The following is a 20,175-nucleotide window of genomic DNA, read 5'->3' as shown; positions in this document are numbered from 1 at the left end:
GCAGTGACTGAAATGAGGACTCAGACGAGTCTTGGCATGCTGGATATTTGGCCGAGTAAGAGTTTGATACATTACTAGAACAACAATCCGGTGTATTGTGGAATGGAATTGCTTCGCTTAGCTCTCGCGATGGAGAACACTGGAGTACAATATGCTGACTTCAGTGCTTACTTCATTGCCATCGCACACTTGTATAATATGGCTCGACAAACAAGACGCCTCAAGGGTCGGTGGCCTGAGCTGGAGCTCGCCATGGAAATCCATATCTTCGACCTGTTCCATGGCAGCTTTCCAACATCGCCCCAAGACTTTTCCGCTCGACTTGGTCTGTGTGTAAGGTTCTCAGCGACGAAGTATGCCAAAAATGTTCGCGCATCTACTCTAGTGATGAGTGAAAGTGACAGGAAAAGGATTAATTCCAAGCATTTCATCAAGCGAACGCCTGTGAGCAAGTTCCTTGAAGGGTATCTCGATGGAGACTCTTCAGCTGAGAAACTTCTGTGTGAGGTGAATCAGGAGTGAAGAAGGGAAAGGTCGACCCCAAAACGCGGCCTCACTCAAGTCGAAAAGCTCAGGGGTCTCCGCGACGCGGTCCAAAAAGCCATACCCCAGTTACGGGTCGATTACATCACTCTTACAAGGCAGAGTAAGAGACTCATGGATCAAATGAGAAGTGCTTTGCAAGATCGGGTCATTTTCTCTGTAGAAGATGATGAAAGCGTTTGCAATACCTGCTTCTCAACAGTGGTAAGCATATACCAAGATGCTGTGCAAAAGGCAATTAAAGGGTCTGCTCAAGAGTAAAAAGGACTCCAAGACGCCAAGTTGTTTGGGGGCCATATCTGGACATTGCTGTCGTGGTCGTGGAATCCTTCTTCAAAGAGATTGAAGTCGAGAATAAGAAGGTTGTTGGGCCATTCACAGTGGAGATGGCAACCATCAGTAGTGTCCAGGTGGTGGAACAAGCTTAGATTTGTACCTAGCACGTAATTAGAGGTTGATACAGAAGCGAAAGTAACATGGTAGCATATAGTATTATAGTCCATCTGCTGGAATAGAATCTCAAGTATTTGTAAAGCAGCAAGACTTTGTCCAAGCGATGTATATTTATTAAAATGTACCAATTATCGCCCTCCACCTCAATCAACTCCTTTTGGGGATCTGAAGTTGGTAAGAAAATCAGTGCATAACTAAAATTAACTCAAGAAGTTAAACGTTGAGATACATAATTTAATACTATCACAACTATTCTCTATGAAAACAGGCATCGTGGACTAAGGGTTCAAAATACGGTCTGCGATCTTTTCAGCAAGTGCATACACCATACTCTGAGGCTGTCCCGGAACCAGAAAAGGAAAAGAACTAGCATCCACCACCCTTAAGTTCTTGATTCCGTACACTTTTGCGTCCGAGTCCACGACTGCCATTTTGTCGTCACTCTTGCCCATCTTATTAGTACATGAAGCATGAGAAAGAGATGTAGTGCCCTTCTGTATGTATTCCCAGATCTCCTCGTCAGTCTGTACGGAATCTCCAGGGACTAGTTCGCCATCGACTAAGAGCTCCTTGAGAGATTCCGTGGCTTCCAGCGCCCGGATGTAACGAAATGAAGCAATACCGATCTCGCGGTCTCTGGGGTCGGAATACCAGCCTGGATTAATGAGCGGCGGGTTGTCCATGGAGTCGGACGAGATGGTGACATTGCCACGTGAAAAAGTTGTTAAGATAGAGAACACTGTACCACTTACGAATTCGTGTCAGCGTCACGACGTTGAGCTTGCCGTTTTGGAATTGTTTATTCACATAGGTTGTGCAGGGGAATGTCGGCCGTATGACATGACAAGAGAATCTTGGAATTTAAAGAATTGAACAGTGAAATACGTACCAACTCCATTAGCCACGAATTCGACTTCGGGCCAATCAGGTGGGAAAGATTCGGCTAAAGAAGCGATGGTCGATAAACTTAGGTTGGAAAACTTCTTCGTTGACACTTTGTCCCAACCAATGACCTCGCTTCCTGGGTTCGTGTACGGGCCAGTGTGATTAACTTCATAGGGAACTACTGCTGTAGCAAGTTGAGCGGCATCTAAAACAAAAGGAGAGTTGTACAGAACGACTGTGTATATCGTCAGTAATCCGATATCAACCTTAAGGATTCTACCACCTACTAGATGCAGGATTGTCATGCAGGTTCTGACCGACCCCTGGCAAATCGGCAATTATTGGGATGTTGTATTGCTGGAGAATTTTGGCAGGGCCAATACCGGAGACCATAAGCAATTGTGGAGATTGTATTGCTCCTGCAGATAAGATAATCTCCTTTTGAGCAAAAAGAGTGAACGAGGTGTTATCCGTCTTGATATTGACTCCACGAGCCAAATTGAGATTGTCGAAAAGGATTTTTTCTACTATCGTCTTAGTATATATAGTCAAATTAGTATGAGTAATCGCAAAATCAAGGAAAGATGACTGCGAAGAGCTCCGAGTCTCGTCTTCCGGATTTTCGGTGACCGTTGAATAAGCATATCCAATTAATGGTCCGGTGTTCACGCCATAAGGCAAAGGAGATAAGCCGAGTTCTTCAAAGGCAGCGGGATAGAAAGTCCCTAGAGGATTGGCATAATTTGGATAGCTAACATGAAGCGGACCTGCGCCAGCAACAAAAGCACCAGTGTCGTTGGCAACTGTAGCATTCCTTATACGGAGATCGACCTTGGCATACGTGTAATTCGTCGACTTTTGGTAAGAGCTGAGGCCACGACACACGGCCCACTTAAGCGAGAACCTCAAAATTACACCTAGTTTTATATCTATTATAATAACTACAATTCTTAATAGAATCTTCTAAGATTTTGAATATAAATTAATGAATAATAGCTAAACCTCGGACAACAATCACATCCTCAACCTTACAAGTCAAACGCTCTGTGTACGGCCTAAAATCACGTAAATCTACTCGATTCTATAGCTTTTGCAACTCCTTTTTTAAATCCTTTTTATTTTTAGGCACATAAAGCAATTTCTTTAGTTTTTTTTTTATCCATCGCTAAACCTTTTCAATAGGATTTAGATCAAATAAAGAAAGAGGCTAATTGAACCCGCAAATTCTATACTAAAGTCTTAACCAAGCATTTCCTTTATGCACTTTTGAACTATCTTCCATGAAAATATACTCCAGCCTAAAGGTGTTAAATAAAGGGAAAACTATAAATTCAAGGACTTATTAGAAATACGCCTTAAAATATATGCCCTTACGTTTTAGAAGCTTCTCTATAAATACTAATAGAGACTTATAGTCTTAGCCTAATGCTTCTCAAATTATAACCGTGGTTTTTCTTAACCTATAAATTGAGTGGATGCAATTAGGGCACTTTTTTTCATCTACCCTCTTAATCACCTAGATTTTGCTATTTTTGCCAGTCTCGAATATTGCCTTATTAGACCAAATAACTTTCCTCCAATCCCCTCCTTGCCTGCCATCATCCCTATAAACTATATAGTCTAATGTGCCCCACCACCTATAATCCCGCGCAAAGCGTAACCTTTTTTTAGCTTATACTCTTGATATATAAAGTCGAGGGCATGCAATGCAGCGATGGTAGCCTACGCGAGCTAGTTCTTAGCGTATAGTTCGAATAAAGGGAGCGAGCCGTAGTAGAGTTTTGAGGCTCGAAAAGTTTATTTTGCAAGAGGACCAATCTTTTGAGATAGTGCGAATGTATTGGCGTATTGTTCTTATAGATATCAAATAAGGTTTCGAGTGCTTCTTTTTACGCTTTCTGCGGCTGTGTTCTTGCTTAAGAATGCGACGTACAGTCCTCCTAGGCACCTGAATCTCTTGGACGATCTCGCGCTGAGATTTTCCTTGTTATTGTAAGCTGCGGATAATTGCGCGCGCAAGGCTAGGCCATTCTCCCTTATCTTTCTCGAGGGGTGAGCTGAGTATTACAGGTGTTTCCATGTTAAATTGCAGAAGAATTGAATAAGTAGTTGTTGAGTTATTAAAGTTTTAAAAAGGAGGTGCTGAAAAGAGGACGCGTACCGCGTCTCGCTTGAGTGGGCCGTGTGTCGTGGCCTCAGCTCTTACCATTTGAGCATATTTGGCTACGTGTAAGATTGATCATCGATCTCGTCTGCCCATTTCTGCAATGAATCGACCGTTGCTACAAGTCGTAATCAGTCTGAGAGTTTGATTTGAATCTGGACTTTCTCACCTCTCTGGTAGATCATAAAGTTCAGGGCACTCGAACCTCCCAAAGTCTTGCCTCGCGCGTAGTGATAAGTTTGATTAAGTAACGAGGGCTGGGGTGTGGTCATGAATTGCCAATTCAGCAATGGATTAGAGGTCCCTTGGCTCCCGTACTATGGTAAAATTAGCTTCAGAAGTCTGCTGCCTGGGTGGTTTACATACAAAGGGGACCACGCTGACGTTGCCGCCATCGACTTCGTAGAATCCGACGGCCTCGACTATAGCAACAGATAGAGACGAATCCTGTGCCAGACGAGTGGCTATCGTCAACCCAGCTGTGCCCCCTGCTCACTATGAGGTTAATGTATGATCGATAGACTGTGGTAAAAGGATATTACTTGCCTCCAATCACCACGTAGTCATAGGTTGCGCTCTTCCCTGTAACTTGTCAGTGATGATTCCAAATATCTTGCAAAGAACCAAGAAATTCTACCGGGAATACCAGATATCTGGAGACCGGTAACAGTAGCCAGCAGAATGCATAGTCTTATCACAAACATGTCGCGAGACTCTTTGACCGATGAATTGGAGGACACGACCTGGTAGCATGCACTGCAGGTTTCTCAAGATAAGGATAACTCAACAGCTGATTCGAAGGATCTTTATGTGCCTGGGCCGAGAGGATTGCTATAGCTTACCTGGTATCACCGGCATGTTTTGTTCGAACTCTTGCCCGGACTGCGACTCGCTCACATACTTTTTGTAGTCGAACGCATCTATCTATTTGTCAGTCCTTTTGGTTGGCGTCAATTCAAGGAGATCTGGACCACCTTTCACATGAATCGTTGCTGTTAGGGGGAAGTACGCATCCCGCTTTTGCACGAGCACAGGGTATGCGGGCACGGTGACCCGGAGCGCGGCTCCTTGCAGGACCGGAAGGGCTAAGGTTATATTCCTCCATTTATTGAGCGAAAGAGACACATCTGGTTTGGAGTGGTACATAACTCTATCATGTGGGATAATTGTTGCCTCCCACGTTGAAGTAAGATAAGCGCCGGCGGGCGATGGCACAGTGAAGTACGCGCTAGACCTGATGCGGCATGTTGGAATTGACAAATCGAGGTTGTCGCCTCGGTAATTCAGGCTAATACAGTAATACAGAATACTCACATAATTTGGATGTCGGCAATGATTCAAGTGAGTGAGGCTGAAATCAAGAGTGAAAAAGTAACCAAGTTTAAACATCAACAAGCAGAGGTCTTCATGAGCAATTGAACGAGTGCCAGTTCGTCCATAAGAATCATAGGCCCACACACTTCAACAATCTGGCCGGTCCTGACTGCAGCTTCAAAACGTAATACCTCTAGCAGCAGGGCAGGTTCTTACTTTGAACGCTCCACAATGGTCCAATCAAGCCAGGTCAAAGGGCTGGTTACTTTCGCAATTCAAAAGACGACGGCCGATATGTGGTAAGTCTGCATTGAAAGCATTGGCGCTTTGGTGCGAGGTTCGATGAAGGGAAAAGTGAGATGGGGCACCAGAGAAGTTGTGTGAATGGGAAGTGAGAAGGGGTACATGGATAACAGGAAGGCAAGTTGATGAAGAAAAAGGAAATTGTAATTACTAGGAAAGAAGAAAAGTTACGAGGGAAGGAGCGACCTAGTAAACAAGCAAACACTGTCACAGAGAGCTAGAAATACTACTTTCTAACTCTAAGCTGCTATGCTAAACACTAAGAGCTATACCAGTAAATTTATCGTCAAATGCTTTTTTTAAAGGGAAAATGCAAGTCAACACGCGAAAGTCCTCTAATTACTTCATAGGTATAAATTCTATGTCTCGAATCCCACCCATAGCAAAGCAGAACAGCAGAAGATGGCTGCATACAATATGCACGGTAGTATAGAACATCAAGCACTTGTAAAACATCAATGTTGCAACCAACTGAGACGTCGTACATCTCATCACGTGCACTTGCGCTTCCTTCCTGATGCTCGTACGATGTCAGGCCACGACATGCGAGAAATGGCCCGGAACACGCCACAATGCCCGTTCCGTTCTCGACCTCAGATCATAAGTCCTGCACCTGACGCTTCAACGATTCTCATCGGCACTTGAGATGTTGTCATACCTCAGCCAAGGGAGAAAGAGGGTACCGGTCACGATGCTCGCCCTTCATAAACCCTCCGCAGCTCCACAAACACAGCTCTTTCTCCTCCTCCAATTCAATTTCTCGATCAATCACAAACACGACCCACCATAATCCAAAATGCGACAAGAAGCCCTCTTCATCGAAACCCCCATGCCCAAAGGCTGCGTAACCTGCAAGTTCGTCTCACTCCCCTTCCCCCTCAATCGACACTTATCTAACAAACGACAAACAGAAAACTGCACCTCAGATGCGACGAACGCAAACCCGCGTGCAAGAGATGCGTGAACAGCGGCCGCAGCTGCGAAGGCTACGTCTGCGTTAGCACGGCTCGAAAACCGACCGATGTGACGCCCGAGTCCGTTCTCGAGTTTCGACAGAAATGTCTGCCGACCCGCGAACATCCCAAGAAGGCCTTGATCGTGCTGCCCGTCGCTGAGGCGCCACACTTCTTGCTCGCGCGGGGTTTGGCGGCGCCGGATGAGGTGATGAGGATCTTGCTGAGGACGATGGTGTCGGGGCATGCTGCACATGAGACGAAGGAGCAGAGAGAGAAGAAGAGGAAGGAGAGGGAGATGAGCCTTATTAAGTTTCATGAGCCGGTCGGGGATTCGTTCGATATGTCGAGACCAGAGGGCTGTCCGGTTATTCGGTCGGCGTTCATGGTGCAGATGTACCGCATCTTGGTGGATATCATGATGAGCAGGACACAGACATCCGACAAGGCAGTCCACGGCCTATTCGTCTCGAATTCGCGCAAGAAGTGAAGGGAGACTGCTTATTGCAACGACGAGATGTTGTGCATACTTGGGTTTTTGGGACGGATATGGAGTCGGGTATACATCATTGCATTGCATAGGAAGGGGTACACCAAAGGTATGCAGGGACATAATGGGATGGAAGCATCATGGCAAGGAGTTTTCAATTTCCAAAAACGAGAAAAAAACAGCTCGTTCAGGACACCAAAAAGGAAAGGAGGCCGGGGATATCAGAACCAGCCGTTTGTATTGTATTATTCTAGCAGCATTGCTTTTCTTCACGATAGACATAGACCACAAAATCCACACCATCAACAACTCATCACTAACTCATCACTTTTGTCCATACGAAAACCCTATTCATCCCTTGCAACGATCTCCAACCCCCTCTCATTCGATCAGTCCCACGAACCCACTCGCTCGGCAGCATCTCCGACGATCCCTGAGCGTCAGCCCAACCGTCATCAAGCTGGTCCAGCCGCAAGCCTTGCCATCAGAAGGGTCGTGCGCGCAGTAGTTCTGCACACCGAGCCTCTCGTTCAGCCCTAGACGCGGAGTGTTATAAGAAAAGAGAATAATGCGAACTTTAATTTTCGTAATGGCGGCGGGCAACTTGTTCTTGTGCCTGTTTTTGATCTCATATTTTAATTTATTTTTCGCTTCTGGTGCATTTTGGATCTTGTTCTTTAATTTATTTTTTGGTCTTAGATGCCTATTGTATCAGAGAAGGATAAGCATTGGTGTATCGATGTGTCCCCAGGGTTTGGGATGAGAACCAGAACGAGCAATGTCGGCCGAGAACCATGGGTACCAACTTCGCATTATAGCAATCATTTGCTATATTCTCGCTTTCGTGGGGGTGGCGTTACGGTTTTATGTTAGGAAGTGTGTAGTTGGCAGGTTAGAGATTGAGGATTGGTTGATGGGTGTTGGTCTTGTGAGTCCCTTTCCTGCCCTCCTTTCAGACGTTTAGCTAATAGGTTGGAATTAAGGGACTTTATACGATGTACATCTCCTTCGTATTTGTAGGCTTACATTACGGGACTGGACAGCACGATCGAGATTTACCAGATCAAGACGTCGTTATGGCCGTCAAGGTACTTATCCACCCTCCACCAAAACATCATCATATTGATTTGGAGGTTTAGTATTGGTATTTCTGCGAATGGGCATACGTCCTCACCACCACAACCATCAAATACGCCGTAGGAGGTACAGTCCCTCCCCTCCCTCCACCACTCAGCACCGTCCACTAACACTTCCCCCCAGTCTTCTATCTCCGCATCATGATCCGGCCCTGGCAAACCCTGCTCGTAAAACTCGTCATGGTGGCCGTTATCCTCTTCGGCATCGCCTACTTCGGCTGCGTCGTCGCGCAATGCGTGCCCGTTCCCTTCATCTGGCATCGCTTCTCCCCTTCCTCCACATATCACGGCTCCTGTCTTCCCGACGCCGTGATCGTATGGGGAACGTATCTTCACTCGATTCTAAGCGCAAGTGCGGACTGGACGCTTGGGTTGCTGCCTATTTCGCTACTGTGGAATGCGAAGATGGGATGGGGGACGAAAGTTATGATGAGTTTGGTACTTGGACTGGGGGCGATTGCTAGTACATCGACATTAGTACGATTAAGTGTTATACACACCATTATTGATTTGGATGATTTTCTTTGTGAGTCCCTCCCCTTTACCCATCCTCATATAAAACTCTAATTTTTAAATACAGGGGATACGTTAGGAAGTACTTACTCCACTTTCCAAAACCATCAACCTTATCCACCCAACTAACCAAACCCACAGTAGCAATATGGTCCACCATCGAACCAGGCGTCGCCCTCCTAGCCGCCGGTCTCGCGACCATCCGACCCTTACTACGCTCCCTCTTCCCAACTCTCTTCTCGTCATCCCTGATCCTCGAAATTCCTCTCTCAGTCTCTTCTTGTTCCGCTCCTCCTCAACTAACCCAACTTAACCCTCACACTCCAAGCCCGCCACCAGTTCCAGAGGAGCAACCAAGCCCACAACCACCACCAATCCCAGAAGAGCAACCAAAACCCAAACTCCTCGGCCTAGGCGCGGGTGTAAGCAGAGCGAAAAGCTGGCGCAGTATCACGACGGCGAAGAGTGGCGATTCGCGGGCGACGAGGGAGGGGTATGGGAATATTACGATTGTGTATGCGGAGAGTTCGAAGGGGGAGGAGGTTCTTGGGAGGTGAGGGTATGGTATTGGTGGACGAGTTGAGCTCTAGGGTGGACTATGGCTTGAGGAGGCTTAAAAGAAGCTTTATGTCCACTACAGTATTAAGTGGACGGTCGAAAGACTACCGCTCGGAATCCCTTCCGTAGTAGGATGATGGTTTAAGTGGGTGGACTGGGCTTGAAGTTTATGTTCGAGCAGCACCTTCGGAATCTAGTGGGGTATGGGTCGGTACATCCCGATATTATAGGAGACTATCACTAGTCTTCAACTCGGAATCCTATCCGGTGCCAGGATTCTAGCTTAAGTCAGGAGATCAGGCTCAAATTTTGAATTCGAGAAGAGCCTTCGGAATCTAGTGGGGTGTCATTGCCTAGGTCGATCCGTACAAGCCGAAAGAAAGGGCAGAGAGAGTAGATTAGTGAGTCTTTGTTGAGTCTGGTTCATGAGGCGTGGAGGTTGGTGTGGATGATTGACCATCTCTTAGGAATGAGATTATCAAACTTCTGCTATGTACTGTACAGTGCCGAGAAAAAGGCTTAGAATCTAATGCTGTTGTACAGTACAAAAGAAGAGTTTGGTATCAAGTATTAATTCAATCAAGAATGCACCCCAACGCCTCATGAGTACAGTCTTTAGCTCCACACCAGGAAAGCTGGACCAAAAAATTCCTTGTCGACAGCTGTCGACTAAATTTCGACGTGCAACAAAACTTCAAACATTCTGCCACCCCTTCGTCTCCGCTGGCAGCGACGAAGACGACGATTCATCATGCCGCACCGAAACTACCACTGTCTTCGTGATATTGCCTTTTGAATTCTCACTCTCTTCGCTGTCCGCTGCACTTTTTCTGTTATCTCCCTCTTCAATCCAGAAGGTTGCTCTGTCTCCCTCACCCCTGCTACTCAACTCGAACGCCTCGCCTCTTTTCCCCACTCTGTTTACGCTCCCTAGCCCGTATTTAGACGAAGGTCCAGTCTTCGTACGAGCTTTCGATGGTCCTGAAAAGGTTTGCGAGAGCGAAGACATGAATCCTGGCGCGATTTGGCGGAGTAGGGGTCTGATGCATGGAGCCGAAGCGCAGAATAATCCTGTTGCTACTTCGAGCGTTGTCCATGTTGTGACCATTCCCTGTTTACCAATCATCAGCTATTCATCACAAAAAGAAAAAGTGGCGTGTAGGGAACTCACAAGTAGGATCATCATTGGTCGCCAACTTGACGACCAAAATACACCTCACAATCGACGCTGCAATAACCAACATACCGAGACTCACAACACCAAGCAACGAAAACTTCTGCCGTCTCGCCATCTGCAATGGTAACACTCTCGGAATGACAAAAGCCATAATCCACACGTCCGCAATAATATTACACACACAATTAGTCACCACGCTAGGATTCGTAGCTTTACAATTCGGATTGACGAAATTCCAAGCATCGGATACAGGATTGCACTGGAAGACGAACTCGATCTCAATGACCAGTGCGGAGATGATGGTGAAGGCGGCAATCATGTAGACTTGTCGTTTACTGGCTTTGTCTTGGAAGACTCGGAGATAGAAGAGGCAGATGCCGAGCTTGGTGAGGCATAATACGAATTGGTAGATTAGGCGGCCGATGAAGGCGATTTTGAGGGTCGGGGTAATTTGCGAGGGTTTTTGGAAGATGGCGTGGTGGCCGCCGCCGAAGGGGATTAGGAGAGCGTTTGTTACTGCGAGACCTAGGCTGGTGACCTTGATGGGGCAGATAGTGGTGAGAGGATTGAGGGACGAGGGAGGACGACGAACCCAGGCGATTGTGATTAATGTATCATCGTTTCCCCAATTTCTTGTGATGATGAATCGTGTGTATAGTCTTGCGACTACGAAGATGGATGCGAAAAGCGTGGGCAACAATATTCCAGCGAGTATTTGAGGTACTCTTGACGGATTTGGTAGACCTGCAGTCTGCACATTTGTTTAGTCATAGGACCATTAAATTGAGCACAGATGTATTTCCAATTCCATGAAGGTCGTAGATGATGATGGATAACCTTACTCGTCGCCGACTTCTCCCAAACGGCTTGGTAAAAAAAGACTCATCCATAGGATTAAGGTGTAACAAAACCCAAGGCGGACTTACTGAGGACATTCCGACACAATTGCCTGAAAGGCTCCCAAGATGTCGTACAGATCAACAATCATACCCCATCATCAGGGCAGGTACGAAAAACAAATATACTCCTAAGAATTTAAATAAACTCATGTCTCTTCTTCAGACCAGATCCGGGGAGGGTTCCGAAGATCAGCACGGGCCTGCGGGATTTGGAAATTTGTGGCACATCCTGCGTCGGATCCTGGACCCACCATCTTCCAGAAGCTAATTCCAACCACTAAACAGAGGTTGGTGGAAATATTCGATATTCCACCCGCGTGTCGACAGGGATCTCCACAGATTCGCAAAAGAATCCTCTGGAGATCGAAACTGGCTAATGCAGGGGGTTTCGGGCTACTCGGCTCAAATGAACTAACTGCTGTACTAGACAAGAGAGTTCGTCGGATACGAAGATTTCCTTGGTGGTAGTCTCTTTGGTCTCCAAACTCCAAACTTTGCAATTCGCGGACCTTGAAGTCGACGATGGGGCTTTTTCTGACGTCGAAATAGTTTGAGTTAGGCTGTGGTCAGAGAACAAGGCCTCTCTTCGGGAACTTGTGTCGAACATCTGAAGCAAAGAAAATCGGATCATTTCTGTCAGAAATGAAAGGAATCTCTAGTCGAGTTTCCGGTTCGTCATCCTGGGAGTGTCTGACAACTTTAACTAGTGGAGATCATCGGTTACAGAACTCTTGTCTTAGACTCCGCACGTCAGAAACGGGAGAGTGGTAAAAACTCGTTCTAAGTTCTTTCCATGCATTTGGTAGGCTGGGAAGGCTTGCAGCAGTTCGCGACGACCGCCATATGCGGCTTAGTCTTCTTCTGAGGATCGACCGCATGTCAGGACGGCAGAAAGTCAATAACCTGTTCGTAGTACTTTCCAAGCATTGTCAGCCTGGAGCTGCTCGCGATGACACACCCAAATATGCATCAGTTTGAACGTTTTCGAAGGCCAACAGCATGCTGTTAGACTTATATCCTGCAGGACGGGCCGCATCGATACCTGCTTAGTATGTCAAAGATGCAACCCTATCTGCATGTCAGCCATGAAGTTGGGCTTCAATCGTAATTTCCAGGAAGCATGTGCTCGATTTGGAATGGTTTTTGATACGAAATGAAGGATACAACCTAAACATGGCGTCTTACGCATTTTATGCCGGAGTAGAATCGATCGTACTCGTAAGCATCAGACGCAATCCGGCAGGGAGTAAGCCTGTAATCGACGCTAGGTTGAGACAGTTGGGATCATTTTCTTAGCCCTCAGCGAATCAAGCCACCCCCATGATTAGGTCGCGTCGATCGTTGGGTCTCGCTTATATACTGTTGCCGGGCCTGATCTTGCCGTCGAAGGTCGAACCAAGATTTGAAGCGGGAAGCCTTTCATAATCCCTGAGTGCAGGGTCACTGAGTCAGATATGTAGTTCTCTGGATGTTCTGAGATACTCCTAAAAATCAGCTTAGTACCAAATGATGGTGTGATAATCACAGACGCCACTTGCATTCATACCTGAAGAGGATCGAGGGTAACATGAGAACTTTCACCTCGAACGAGTCCTACGCTATGCCCTTAAAGATACCAGGCGCAATCGAATCAGCAATAGCCCATCCTTCAGGCAGACAAGCTTGGAAAAGAGCCGTCACGAACTCTGTGTTGCATCGACACAGTTGGATGCCTTGGACTTGAGGTCGAGATCGAGGGTATCTGCCACCCATTTCAAGCCAGTTCTCTTTGTCCTTTTTGAACTGATTGCCAGTCATGCTCCACCTCGTCAACTCGACAATTGCCATTTCTCCAGGAAGACACATAACGCAACCATGATCATAGAACTCGCAGAATGTCCAGAGGATGAGTGCACTGACACAAAGTGCAATATGGCAAATTGGATCAAGATAGCGGACTTCCGCCGCCCCTGCTCTGTTTTTGAAGTTCTGGTAAGTCACAAGGACATCGACCGATTGACATACTGCCCATCGTGCAGCAGGCGTGGCAGCCCAGCCTTTCATCGAAACATGGCGCTGTTCTCTTGCTCGACCATGAGCCTCTGATAATTCCTCGACAGTACTTAATCGCCGATCTTTGGCGAGTTGACCTAATTTTCGGACATCGACAGACAGATGTAGGCTGAGAAGGAAGGAGAGCATAACGGTGTCGAATAGTACGCGGTTTACTCGAACCGCAACAATTTCTTGCCAGCCAGCTTGAGTGTGGTCTTCGTAGCCATAATAGTATCGGTAAGGTAAATACTCTTCGTGGCTAAAATCCGATTTTGAGAAAAGTACTTTCTGAGCGCTAGTTCGATCTAGGCGAGACTTGAGTCGATCTAGGTGCTTTCGCAACGAGTCTCTTTGTAGGACATCATTGACTTCGCATGTCTGAGATCTATCTCTTTGGAGATGCTTCCAGATATCCGATTGCAGTGCGCATAAACAGAGACTGATATCCTCAATGATCATCGGTTGTTCCTGTATTGAAACGATCTCCTGAACATCGTCTGCAATCAAGCTATACATGCTTTTTGAAGCTCGATAAGGAGGTTCGCCGACCTGCCGTTCTTCCCAGATGTGAAGGCCGTTCGAATTGTATAATGAAAACGTAGAAGGAAGTGAGAAGTGTAATTCCTCAGGCTGGATGGACATTGGCAGATTCCGCAATATGCTCACATATGCGTTGATCTTGAACAAATTGTAAGCTAACCTGTGAATACATTAGCAGGAATACTACGTGCAAGGCTCTGGCTCTACCTCTGTCTCTGCCCGATTCTCACTTGACGTAGCGGGATAAAATACCCTTTCTTCTCGTCCGTCCACGCAGTTTCAGACTTGAAGAATCCAACTTGTCGAAGGACAGCCATTAGGACGTTCCAAAGTATTATCGCACGAGAGACTTCACGATCGTGCTATACGTTCGTCAGCTTCGTCTTGAAGCAGTGGGGGAGACTCGCTCCGTAGTACAGTCCAAATACAATGTTCAAGACTGCTGCCATGCACATCCAGGCAGGTAGTGATTGTTGAAAACTATCTTTTGACGTGACTTGAGACTAATTTATTGTTAGTCATGGGCCGGAAATTGGTACTGAGCAGCAATCCATACCAATTGAGACATGATGTGATCCATAAGGACATTATGCGTGTCAAGAGCAAACTGAATTGAATCAGTAGTTCCCACGATCCACCCCCCAATCATCCTCATAGACAACTCGCAGAGATCAGTGTCGTCGATCTCCTCTTCAACGGAAGGTCGATGTACAACAGGCCATCGATCATGGAAGTGCTCAAAGTACGCATCCAAGTACTTCTGCGACAGGTCTCTGTCTATGCCCACCTCGATGCCGGTGGTCACTTTAGGGTCCGGTCGAATTTGGGTCGAAGCCCAATCAACGAGACCGCTGCAGCCATTTGCTAACGATGGAGGGATCTCCAGGGGTTTCGGTGTCGTGGTTGGTATTTGATCTATGGTGTCTCGAGCAGAAGTTCGCGATGCCGAAATCGACTCTGTAGGAATTGGTGAACCGATTTGCCTCTGACTTCGGCTAGGAGATTCGTCTCGTCGACTATCCTCTTCACCATATTTGCATTCAATACCACGCTTGAGGCACTTTGCACAGTTGTCATTGCCATCGCATTTTGTTTTCCCAGCACGACATGCAAGACAGGCTCGCTTGCTCCTGCCGGATGGATTTTGCTTGAATACCTAGACCCACGTTAACATGTATCAAAATTTCAAAGGGGCACACGGCAGGTATTCTAGAAGAGGCGAAATCTCGATGAGAGAAAGTGATGTCTTACTGCACCGTGTTTAACAATATGGCGTTGTAAACTATCACTATGACAGGGATCAGAATTCGATTGATCAATGTTCCCATCATTGGACGAACATACCTTCGGTTGAAATGCCGACTGCAAACTGGACATTGAAGCATATTGGCCGGATTGTGGCTTTTGGCATGACGAGCCAAATGCTCTTTCCGAGCAAACGACTTGCCGCAGCCATCATGGTCGCAAGTATATTGTTTATGCTCCATCGTATGCAGATGGGAGGGATCCGTCGCGGCCGCGGATATTGGGGGAAAGCCGTTATGAGCTCGAAATTAATAAAAAGGTTGACCCTGACGCCGGGGTTATAGTGCCAGTGCCATGGGTCACTGCTTTCTCAGAATCCCGACAACGGTGGAGAGCCGTGTGGACAGCCAGGATTGTGCTAAGGAATCTCGGGTTGTTGTGGGATGAGTGGGAGGCTTTGACGTGAAGTTTGGATGTGTTGTGGTTGGTGGAGACGCAAGCATAGCTTATTCAGCAAAGTGAGGTTAGATGTTCTACTACCTCCTCTATCAATCTGCTCCGAGAATCCTCGGATCCGACAGAAAATCAAGTTAATCCGAGCCCGGTCGCACGTCTCGCGCTCTTTATAACCTCCGAACATACCTCAGATTATCTATTCTCACTGCGCCGCTTCCTCTCGTCAACGGGTCGGACAAGGACAATCGGCGCCCACCCATTTCTCAGCAATTCACATCATCACTGCGGCTCCTCCCACAATGTTCACAACGACATGCATCTCCACTAGCCCACATTTGCAATAGCAAACGTTTTAGATTTCTAATGAAAGCTTAATGCGAAGCCTCTTGCGATGCTGGCATTCCATGCGAGTCATTATTCAGATTCTCAGGCATTGTTCACTTGCTTGGAAATGCGGACAAACATTCTTTCTGTGCCTCTAGAGTATATAGAGTAGCAAGTGTTCTCTAGGAAATTCCTCTTCTCGTTCTCATTTCCATCTCAATTTCATGATCAAGTATACAACTCGTCCTCTCACATCTTCATTTATCAAGACCATTCGTCAATACTCATCCTCAAATCCATTAGCTACCATGGTTTCCATCAAGAACGTTGCGATTGTCGGAGTAAGTCGCCCTTGCCCTATTAGATATGTTATCATCACATCAATACTAACACCACCCACAACAGGCTTCTGGCTCCTTAGGTGCTCCCATCCTCAAAGTCATCCTAGACTCAGCCAAATTCAACATCACCGTCGTATCACGTGAAGGCTCCAAAGCGACATTCCCCTCCTCCGTCAAAGTCGTAAAAGCTGACTACAACTCCCTCGACTCTCTAACCTCCGCATTCAAAGGCCAAGATGCCGTCGTCTCAACCGTCGGCACCGAAGGTCTTCTCGGCCAAAGCGTGCTCATCGACGCCGCTATCGCTGCCGGTGTCAAGCGATTCCTTCCCTCTGAATTCGGATCCGATTTATCGAATCCCAATGTCGCCAAGCTGCCCGTCTTCGGCTATAAGCTCGCAACCCGCAAGCATCTCGAGGAGAAAATTCAGGCCGGCGCTGATATCACTTACACCTATGTTATCAACGGCGGGTTCCTTGACTGGGGTCTCGAAGTCGGTTTCCTTCTCAACACAAAGGAAGGCAAACCAACATTGTACAATGGCGGTGACCGCCAATTCAGCACCACTACTCTCGCAAGTGTCGGACAAGCTGTTGTTGGTGTTCTGACTCACTACGAAGAAACCAAGAATCGACCCGTGTACATTCAAAGCCGAACAATCTCTCAAAACCATCTCCTCGAACTCGCCAAGAAGGTTGCGCCAGAGAAGAAATTTGAGCCCGTTGTTGCCAGTACCGATGATATGAAGAAGAGCTCGGATGAGAAGCTGGCGAAAGGCGAGGTTACCATGCCAGTCATGGTTGGGTACATCTTTGTGTCGATCTTTGATGAGGCGTATGGAGGGCGCTTTGTTAAGCTTGATAATGAGTTGCTTGGTGTTCCGGAAGCAAGTGATGCTGAGGTCGAGGCTATTTTGAAGAAGGTTTTGGCTTAGGAAGGTCTTAATCTCACCTCTATCTCACGTATGCGCAATGGATAACCTCAGGCAGAGTAATAATTGAAGTACCGTAGTTTGCTTTGCCTCAACGCCTTGTCCATACACGTGATAGTTGTTCGGTTTCCTCTTTCATTATGCCTGAGTGGGCCGATGCAGAATATATGAGGGCTTTGCACCAAAATCGGCACTTCGGTTTCGTTCCCAACGTCCATTGCTGTGCATGCCCCCTTGTCTTTTGTGTTTGGGTGGTTACCTAATACAGCCTCGAGCAAATTCGGCTGTGAGTAATATATACAGCCAGGTACCCGGTACCAAAGTCAGGAACAATTCTTATTCTCATTCCCTTCCAAACTGATCAATTACAAAGTCTGGCCCGCGGCTGATATTTTCTTGGCATAAGCATACTGTTATGAATGGTCCCATCCACAAGCTTTCATGCGGGGCATGTATATTGTATGCAGTGTGATGAGAGGCGCTGCGGTCAGATTTGATCTCGGTATATCTCCTTGAGACTTTTAAGTTCAGTGCCAATAAAACTCCCTCGCGTTCCTGTTCCTGAGTTTTGAGGTCCTTGTGCTTTCTTTCCAAAGTTCATTCTTTACCCCACACCCTCTCCTCGGAGAACGAAATCACAATGGGTCAATTCTTGAAGTTAGCGATAGCTTTCCAGTTCTTATTCTCCATTATCAGCGGCCTTGAACTTTTTAACTTCGAGAAATCTCAATTGACTCCCCGAGATATCCTCACTCAGTCAGACCAGAACGCATCTCTCCTCAAATTCGCTGAACGGGATGATCCCCCTCCACTCAACACGACATGTAAAGTCTTTCCTGGAGATGCTCTCTGGCCAAGTGACGCCCAATGGGCGCTTCTCAATAGTACTACCGATGGAGCATTGATCAAGACTATCCCACTTGCTTCCCCATGTTATCCTGGTCCACTCTCCAACACCGATCAATGCTCGTACCTCACGGCAAACTGGGCAAATTCTTCTATACAGTATGCAGACTTTCATTCGTCAATAAAATAGCACAACTTACATCTAATAGTATGGTCGATCCGACCTCCCCAATGTCCCCCATCTGGCAAGGCCGAACATGCGAACCACCCACCCTCGCCCCGACTCTCAACGGGACGTGCACCCTAGGCGGCTTACCGTCATATTCCATCAACGCAACTACAGTCTCGCACATTCAAGCTGGTATCAACTTTGCTCGCAACACTGGCATCAGACTAGTGATCAAGAACACCGGCCACGATTTCTCTGGCAAGTCTAGTGGGGCAGGATCACTGAATATCTGGACTCATTATTTGAAAGATATTGCATTCACTGCCAATTATGCGGGAGATGCGTACGGAAACTATTCTGGGCCGGCGTTCAAGGCTGGGAGTGGGGTGCAGGCGTGGGAGATTTATGAGGCGGCTGAGAAGGAGGGTGTTACTGTCGTTGGTGGTGAAGGGAGGGTAAGTCTTCTTTACCTCCGACAAGAACGTACGACTGATGCAAAAATAGACGGTCGGAGTAATGGGCGGCTACATCCTCGGCGGCGGCCACTCCCCTCTGTCCTCGATCTACGGCATAGCAGCAGATAGCATCCTCTCCCTAAACCTAGTCCTCGCCTCCGGAGAATTCGTCACCGCATCACCAACCTCAAACCCAACCCTCTTCTGGGCCCTCCGCGGCGGCGGCGGTTCAACGTTCGGCGTCGTCACTTCTGTCACAATAAAAGCCTACCCGCCCCTCCCCGTCACAACCTTCTCCCTCGCCTTCCCGCCAAACATAACCACCACCGACTTCTGGAACGGCGTGCGCTCTTACCTAACCTTCTTCCCCTCCTTCACAGCTGCTGGTACCTACGGCTACTTCTTCATCTTCCCCTCCTCCCCCGACTCCACCCCAACATTCCTCCTCTCCCCCTTCTTCGCCCCGAACCTCTCCATCCCGCAAACGCAATCCCTCCTCACCCCTTCCCTCCCCTTCCCCCTCCCCATAACCTACACCCACCACGCCACCTACCTCCCCGCCTGGACCGCCTCCTTCCCCCAAGAACCCGTCTCCCGCTCATCAGGCTATTTCGGCTCGCGCCTCTTCCCTTGCTCCAATTTCCTCTCCCCGAACTCCACCCTCTTCAACGCCACCTTCTCCGCCATAAAAACCTCCGTCGAAGCCGGCTACTCTCTGATCTCGTTCCAGATCCGCGGAGCCGTGCACCCGTCCAACGACCCCGACAGCGCCGTCAACCCCGCGTGGCGCGAGGCGGCGATGCATTCCATCCAGACCAACGTGTGGAACGCCACTGGGGACATCGCTGCACTTGAGGTTGAGGCGCGGCAGAGTTTGAATGGAAGGATGGAAGAGTGGAAAGCGGTTACGCCTGGGTCGGGGGCGTATTTGGGGGAGAGCGATAGGGGAGAGACGGGGTGGCAGACGAGTTTTTATGGGGCGGAGACGTATGGGAGGTTAGTGGGGGTGAAGAGGGGTGTTGATCCCGGGGAGGTGTTTTGGGCGAAGACGGCGGTGGGGAGTGAGGGGTGGGAGGTGAGGAGTGGGGATCCGGTTGGGAATGAGGATGGAAGGTTGTGTAGGGTTTAGGAGGGAATGAGAAGAAAAGTTTGAGGTTTATGTTGTGATGCTATGTTTTTTTTTGGCATGCTGAGTGTTTTGCTATATTCCAAGATGCAGCTTGGGCTTAGATATAGTGCGAGGAGAAATAAGTGGATATGTATAGCAGCCTGTTGGGGCCACTTAGCAAGAACAATAGAAGCAAGCGACCAAGATCAAGCCTCAGATGAAGGGCAGGGTTTTCAGCGTGGTCGAGTATAAACGACGAAAAGCGGAGTGTACTCTCCTTGCGTGAAACCCAACAAGAGCCTAGGTAAAATCAAAGAAGACAAAAACAAATCATATAT

At 47.6% G+C, this 20,175-nt stretch overlaps 8 protein-coding genes across 8 annotated transcripts; 5 read left to right on the top strand and 3 right to left on the bottom strand.

Annotated features, from left to right (window-relative positions):
- Window positions 1-1,274: 1,274 nt before the first annotated feature.
- On the bottom strand, window positions 1,275-4,903 carry LY89DRAFT_747211 (glucose-methanol-choline oxidoreductase; the record flags this gene model as incomplete). The annotated part of the gene is made up of 9 exons (XM_018221112.1): window positions 1,275-1,743; window positions 1,804-1,849; window positions 1,886-2,116; window positions 2,169-2,749; window positions 4,109-4,163; window positions 4,215-4,362; window positions 4,412-4,533; window positions 4,592-4,627; window positions 4,888-4,903. 9 exons carry the CDS (start codon window positions 4,901-4,903, stop codon window positions 1,275-1,277), a joined length of 1,704 nt encoding a protein of 567 aa, XP_018071903.1.
- Window positions 4,904-6,304: 1,401 nt separating this feature from the next.
- LY89DRAFT_56547 (uncharacterized protein) lies at window positions 6,305-7,389 on the top strand. Its single transcript, XM_018208532.1, has 2 exons — window positions 6,305-6,517; window positions 6,574-7,389. The coding sequence occupies exons 1-2, from the start codon at window positions 6,459-6,461 to the stop codon at window positions 7,103-7,105; spliced, it is 591 nt and encodes a 196-aa protein (XP_018071902.1). The 5' UTR covers window positions 6,305-6,458; the 3' UTR covers window positions 7,106-7,389.
- On the top strand, window positions 7,034-8,044 carry LY89DRAFT_55851 (uncharacterized protein). Its single transcript, XM_018208419.1, has one exon. It carries the CDS (start codon window positions 7,133-7,135, stop codon window positions 7,643-7,645), a length of 513 nt encoding a protein of 170 aa, XP_018071901.1. The 5' UTR covers window positions 7,034-7,132; the 3' UTR covers window positions 7,646-8,044.
- Window positions 7,890-9,020, top strand: LY89DRAFT_547003 (uncharacterized protein; the record flags this gene model as incomplete). Its single annotated transcript, XM_018208256.1, has 5 exons — window positions 7,890-8,033; window positions 8,089-8,193; window positions 8,245-8,308; window positions 8,366-8,767; window positions 8,896-9,020. Coding segments are annotated over 5 exons (840 nt in total), but the record flags the coding sequence as incomplete, so codon positions are not given.
- Window positions 9,021-10,006: 986 nt separating this feature from the next.
- LY89DRAFT_584744 (uncharacterized protein) lies at window positions 10,007-11,225 on the bottom strand (the record flags this gene model as incomplete). The annotated part of the gene is made up of 3 exons (XM_018209285.1): window positions 10,007-10,441; window positions 10,515-11,027; window positions 11,082-11,225. Coding segments are annotated over 3 exons (1,092 nt in total), but the record flags the coding sequence as incomplete, so codon positions are not given.
- Window positions 11,226-12,981: 1,756 nt separating this feature from the next.
- On the bottom strand, window positions 12,982-15,418 carry LY89DRAFT_733387 (uncharacterized protein; the record flags this gene model as incomplete). The annotated part of the gene is made up of 6 exons (XM_018219794.1): window positions 12,982-14,122; window positions 14,170-14,324; window positions 14,391-14,465; window positions 14,519-15,118; window positions 15,214-15,250; window positions 15,303-15,418. 6 exons carry the CDS (start codon window positions 15,416-15,418, stop codon window positions 12,982-12,984), a joined length of 2,124 nt encoding a protein of 707 aa, XP_018071898.1.
- Window positions 15,419-16,295: 877 nt separating this feature from the next.
- On the top strand, window positions 16,296-17,262 carry LY89DRAFT_584518 (isoflavone reductase family protein-like protein CipA; the record flags this gene model as incomplete). Its single annotated transcript, XM_018209269.1, has 2 exons — window positions 16,296-16,328; window positions 16,393-17,262. The coding sequence occupies 2 exons, from the start codon at window positions 16,296-16,298 to the stop codon at window positions 17,260-17,262; spliced, it is 903 nt and encodes a 300-aa protein (XP_018071897.1).
- Window positions 17,263-17,606: 344 nt separating this feature from the next.
- Window positions 17,607-20,026, top strand: LY89DRAFT_56395 (FAD-binding domain-containing protein). Its single transcript, XM_018208506.1, has 3 exons — window positions 17,607-18,264; window positions 18,315-18,729; window positions 18,779-20,026. The coding sequence occupies exons 1-3, from the start codon at window positions 17,900-17,902 to the stop codon at window positions 19,856-19,858; spliced, it is 1,860 nt and encodes a 619-aa protein (XP_018071896.1). The 5' UTR covers window positions 17,607-17,899; the 3' UTR covers window positions 19,859-20,026.
- Window positions 20,027-20,175: the final 149 nt, after the last annotated feature.

The sequence above is a fragment of the Mollisia scopiformis genome, assembly GCF_001500285.1.
Source record: "Mollisia scopiformis unplaced genomic scaffold LY89scaffold_11, whole genome shotgun sequence".
NCBI lineage: Eukaryota > Fungi > Ascomycota > Leotiomycetes > Helotiales > Mollisiaceae > Mollisia > Mollisia scopiformis.
This window is presented reverse-complemented; position numbering and strand designations above follow the sequence as displayed.

Coding starts and splice junctions, on each gene's coding strand:
- LY89DRAFT_55851 (XM_018208419.1), top strand. CDS start 7,133: ATGTTGTGCATACTTGGGTTTTTGGGACGGATATGGAGTCGGGTATAC.
- LY89DRAFT_56547 (XM_018208532.1), top strand. CDS start 6,459: ATGCGACAAGAAGCCCTCTTCATCGAAACCCCCATGCCCAAAGGCTGC. Junction 6,518..6,573: donor AAAGGCTGCGTAACCTGCAA/GTTCGTCTCACT, acceptor AACGACAAACAG/AAAACTGCACCTCAGATGCG.
- LY89DRAFT_56395 (XM_018208506.1), top strand. CDS start 17,900: ATGGGTCAATTCTTGAAGTTAGCGATAGCTTTCCAGTTCTTATTCTCC. Junction 18,265..18,314: donor TGGGCAAATTCTTCTATACA/GTATGCAGACTT, acceptor TACATCTAATAG/TATGGTCGATCCGACCTCCC. Junction 18,730..18,778: donor TCGTTGGTGGTGAAGGGAGG/GTAAGTCTTCTT, acceptor ATGCAAAAATAG/ACGGTCGGAGTAATGGGCGG.